A 5,133-nucleotide genomic window follows, 5' to 3' on the forward strand; every position below is an offset into this window, starting at 1 on the left:
AGGAGGAGGAGGAGGGCGCGGAGGAGGAGGAGGAGGGCGCGGAGGAGGAGGAGGAGGGCCAGAAGGAGAAGGGCGAGGAGGAGGAGGAGGAGAGAAGGGAAAGAGCTCCCGTGTGCGCTCGGAGATCTCCCTCTAATGGTAGAAACTTTTCCCTTTTCCAGCTCTTTACCAACAGCCTAATCGCCTCATTAGCATATCAACAATAGTCCAATTGCTCGCCAGTACCACAGTCTGCCGCCGGCCGCTCCGACCCAAGTATAAAGGCCTTTGCAAGCTGCGAACTTGCTCTTAGAGTGCACGCCTGCATGCTAGCGAGAAAATCTTGCCCGATTCCACCTCGCTCCCCTGCCCCAAAGGCCCCTTCCCTAGACCAATTCCATCCCATTTCCTTCTCTCTCTCTCTCTCTCTCCTTGCTTTCTCCTAGCCAAAAACACCTTCCACAAAGCTCCGCACTACCGAGGGTCGGAGTGACCCGGCCTGAAGACCGACTTGTAGTACCCCCCACCCCCACCCAGACCAACACCACAATCCGCGCTGCCCTTTCAGCACCATCCAATTTTATTAGAAACCATTATCCCTTTCGCAATTAAAATAACTACCAAATCAAGACCAGCGAAGTCACTCCAGGATTTTTGCCCAAGGAGAGATCGCCTGGACTCAAGGCAGTTACCCCCTCGGGCCGCAGCACCTTGGGAGTTTTATTGGCTTTATGCTTTCCCCCAGGTTGGAGATGATGCCAAACGGCTACAGTTGCTGGGCTGGGATTTGCCATCTCTTAATTGCCGCGTGTAAAATAAAAGTTGTACCCTGAAGAGGTTACTCGACAGCTCCGGGGGTTAAGTGACTTTCCTCCGATTGTATGAAGCTGAGGCCAACTGAAAATTCATCTTGGTGTTCGGGCTAAGGTTTCTTGGGTTCGAAGTTAACAAGAATACAGAACTTCTATGGAGACACTCAGCCGCTTCTGGAATTGAGCTGAAATACAGACCTGAGTGCGCCTGCAAATCTAGGTATCTTGTCACTTGTGCATCAAAATAAATCATTGGGAACCAGCTCTTTTCTGTGCTAATCGGCTCCAGTTTTCCCAAGTTTCCCCTTTTTAATTAAAGAAGGAAGAGTTCCTTTATGATTTGATGATACTAATATGGAGCTCACTGGCAGCACAGTGCCCATCTGGCTGACAAGGAACCTGGAAGCCGGAAGGCCACCCCCTGTCCAAGTTGGCCAGATCAGTGTCTCCAGTTCCATACAGGGGCATGCTCGCTCCATCAGGGTTTCCCACCAACACACTTCTGTTTTATTCAACTATTTTTTAAAGTGAGAAAGGAAAAGAGAAAGACCTAGTGTGGTAATTCCAAATACAGAGTATTTCCTCTGGCTGAGCTTTCCTACTTATCCTCCAAAAAAGTTTGTCTTTCTCCAGTTTGAATACTGCAAACTCTTCAACAACAGTTGGTCTCCCCTCAAAGACCTCAGACTCATCTTAGCCTGTTTTTAAAAAATATCCAGGCCTCCCAGGTTCCACAGTGCATCCTGCATGTGGGTGGAAGCTGTTGGAAATCTAAGCACTTTCTAACAGGTGGAAGGAAGGCAGGATGAGGGAGGTACCCACAGAGGGGCAATTCTCCCACCAGAAGACTTAAGCAAAGCCAAAGACCCCCACTCCCCTGCCATAAAAAAAAAAGAAAAAGAAAAAGGAAAGAAAAAGAAAAAGAAAGAAAAGAAAAATAAAAAAGAAAGAAACTAAGAAGAATGCTAGAGTAGGCAAGAGAATTCGGTGCTGGGGGGATGACCTCCAGAAGTTCTGGACCCTGCCTTGAACCGGCCTTCAACCCATGAATTGGGAGCAGTTTCTTAGTCAAATGGGCTGGAGGCTTGGACTCCACTCTGCCTGGAAAGTGGTCAATTTCTAGGGCTAGACTCTATGGGCCTGTCGTCCAGCACAATAGTTGACATCAGGAGCTGAGCCTCCAGGAGCCAGAGTACTGAACCCATGATAGCCACAGCCATAGTGCACTGTGACCAATAGGTCAAATCCTAGTCCTGAGAGCAATATTTTTATGCCCCATATACTCTCCACTTTATGCTATGGGAACTCAAAGTTTCGCTTTCTTTTGCTTCTGTTTGTGGGTTGAAAAAGGCATTTAAGGCCTTTTATCCTCTCCAACTCCACCTCCACCCTCCTCCCCTGTCATCACTGCCCAGTGCCCCCCGCAGATCTCTGGCTCCAAACTGGCCAGCCTGCTAAACTGTTGTTGTATTCCTGCGGAGGGTGCTATTGACGTGCAGATTGAGGCCTGCCAGCTCTGTGCCGCCTCCCTGCAGTGTGGGTGCCAATGAAAGGCCTGGGAGAGTGGCCGGGTAGCCCCTGGAGCCAGCCTAGCTGCATTTGTGTGAGCTTCATTACCACCAGTCACTTCATTGCATGTCAATGTTCCAGCAGTGCTGAGACCCAGGGTCCTGGGACAGCAGCACCAGACCTGGGTCTATGGCTCAGGGATTCAGGCCTGATCTGGGGAATCAGAGAGGGCAACAGAAAAGCTAGTATCTCTAAGAAGCCAAGAGAAACAAAGAGACAGGGGACCAGAATGACCTTAGTTTTTCTGGTTATCACTATCTAGGGTGAAAAGGCTGAGGCTGGTGCATCGGCCCTGTGGGCCCCCCAAAACAAAAAAGATTCAGGCTCACGGACACTTGCCAGGAGCAAGCCCTGAGCTCCTTCTTTTTCCCCCTTTCAGCAGCAATCTCACAGTTTCAAATATTAGATTCACTGGAGACCCAGTCCCAGGCCAACCCTGGGCTGCAGGTGTCCTCTCACTGTCTGAGAATTGTGCAGCCAGATTTGCCCAAATTTAAAGAGAAAACTCAAAAGACTTTTAATAAAGAACTCCCCCAGTCTTCAGCCCCAGAGAAGAGCATTAGGAAGGGCCTTTTGAGCTCACAGGGTTGGGGAAAAATGGGTGTGGATTCCCAGGATTTGTGTTTGGTGTGGGATTTTCATCCTTAAACCACAAATTTAGTCTGATTTGGGGGAAGAAATTGCATTGAGTGAGGTTTTACTTGGGAAGGGATATAAAAATATCCTACAAAAGTATACAAAGTAAAAGATAAAATACAAAACGCCTTCCTTTCTCCAACTCCAGGGAATGTAGTGAAGATGGAGACTTCTCTGAAATTTACTTTTAATGTCCTAAATAAAAAAACAAAAACAAAAGTTGCCCCAGGAGGAGCAGGGCCTTGATTTCTTCCTTTAGGAAGGTCGAGGCTTTTGGTTCAAATTGCCCCGCAGGCTTGTGGCACACCGAATCTCACCCTAACCAGGCCTCCCTTGGCCGGGGCGAAAATAGGGCCCCGCGGTTCCGATTATGAAATCCGAGACTGGGGAGAGGCGCTACCTCGCCAACCCGACCAGGGCCGCCCTTGCTCCCGTAGGGAAAATGCCTGGAAGTTAAAAGGAGAGCGCTGGCCGAGTGCGGTGGCCGGGCCCGGGGTCTGGGGCTCTGGAAGTGCAGGATGTGGATCCCAGCCAGCCTGTGGCGCCTGCGGCCTAGCAGGGTCAAGTTTGGCTGGCGCAGTTCTCCGAAAATTCGCGACCCCCTGCCTCAACATCCGTCATTTATCCACCAGCCCTAGCCCGGGCGGCAGGAACCCACGTCGGGAAGCAGACTGAGTGAGTAGCTAAACTTTGGACAAACTCTTTTAAGTATTTCTTAAGGGGAGAATGCTCCCCGCTGCGACCCAGCCGGGTGGAACCCTTTCCATTCTGCTCACCCAATAGGTTCCCCCAAATCTGGGGACACCAAGCGAAACAGGTGCACCAGAATCCCACCCCGACGCGCAGCCCGGGGGTCTGGGGCGAGGCCGAAGGCCCAGCGAGCCGGGAACCTTCCCCACGGCGCACCGCAACCCCAGCCCAGTCTTCCCCCCCGTCTGAATTAGTCATCCACCCGAGTTTCTATTGGGGATGGGGGTGGGAAGGTGGGAGAAAAGGCTGTAACCCAAACCACAAGTGACCCCGGGGGCCACCTGTGGAGCGTGCGGCGGACTTTTCCCGGCGCCGGGCCCCGAGGGCTGCGAGCTNGCTTTGCCCCCAGCGCCGCGGCCGCCGCCTGCGCTCGTCTTTCCTGTCCTCCCTCTCCCCCGGGAGCACTCTTGGGCGCTGCCAGGCGTGCCTCACCTACGACTCCCCTGCCCTGGGCCACGGCGCTTCCTCTCCGCCTCCCCCCTCCCGGCCCCATCCCCCGCTCCACCCCCGCCCACCTCAGCCCCAGCCAAGGCAAACCCTTGTACCTGCCAGTCCCCCATTTTGGCAAGTATGGACATCGCGGCTCGGCGCTCCTGGCGATGGGTCCCCGCCGGGCATGGGCTGGAGGGCTCGGCCGGGCCCGCTCCCTGGAATCGCTTAGGCAAATCCTCCTTTTTACCTGCTCACCAACATCTCACCTGGTCATAAAGAGCTGGGTTGCTACCTGCCGACGCATGCGCGCTGGCCCAGGAATTTACTCCGCCAGCCCCAGTCCCAGCACCTCGCGGAGCTGACCTGGGAAGTGATGGATTTATAGCCGCAGCAATCTTGCCATCAGCTCCAGCTTTTCCCAACAGCCCCAACCCGCTTTCCCGGTCAGTCCCTCGCCAGGGAACCGAAGCGGACTGACTGCTGAGGTTTGCTGGGCGCGACGCGAGTATGTGTTTTCGCTCCCGAGGAAAGGGGGCATCTCCGTGCTCGTCCCATGGCTCCCCTGCCCGGATAACTTTTTTGGGGTTAGGGGATGCTCCACCCTGGGTGAGAGATGGGGGGATGGGCAAGAACCGGAGAAAGAGCCAGACCCGAGAGACTCGGTGGTGCATCTGGACGCTCGCGGGGGGACCCAGTCCCTCTCCCCGCCTCTTCGCCAGCCAAGGAGGTTCGGGGCACTGCCTGCCTTAACGGATCGGAGCCGGTCACCCTCAGGGCCGCTGAGGCGTTGGGTTCTAGATCAAGTGTTGTTTAATAGGTGAACACGTTCGTGACTCTGTTTCATCCCTGTCGTCCAGATTTAGTCTCTGCCCGCCTCAGAGAAAAACCCCTGCAAACACACACACACACACACACACACACACTCATACATTTAACACTTCTATATAAGGCCCAC

General features: G+C 53.6%; 1 protein-coding gene across 1 annotated transcript in view; it reads right to left on the reverse strand.

The window, feature by feature from the left end:
* Positions 1-4,585, reverse strand: part of Tfap2a (transcription factor AP-2 alpha) — a 22,476-nt gene extending 17,891 nt beyond the window's left edge. Inside the window, exon 1 of the mRNA XM_048799774.1 lies at positions 4,292-4,585. Within this exon, the coding sequence (XP_048655731.1) occupies positions 4,292-4,324 (33 nt within the window). The 5' untranslated portion in view covers positions 4,325-4,585. The remainder of the gene's footprint in view (positions 1-4,291) is intronic.
* Between the last annotated feature and the right edge of the window lie 548 nt (positions 4,586-5,133).

Source organism: Marmota marmota, unplaced genomic scaffold, assembly GCF_001458135.2.
Source record: "Marmota marmota marmota unplaced genomic scaffold, marMar, whole genome shotgun sequence".
Taxonomy (NCBI): domain Eukaryota; kingdom Metazoa; phylum Chordata; class Mammalia; order Rodentia; family Sciuridae; genus Marmota; species Marmota marmota.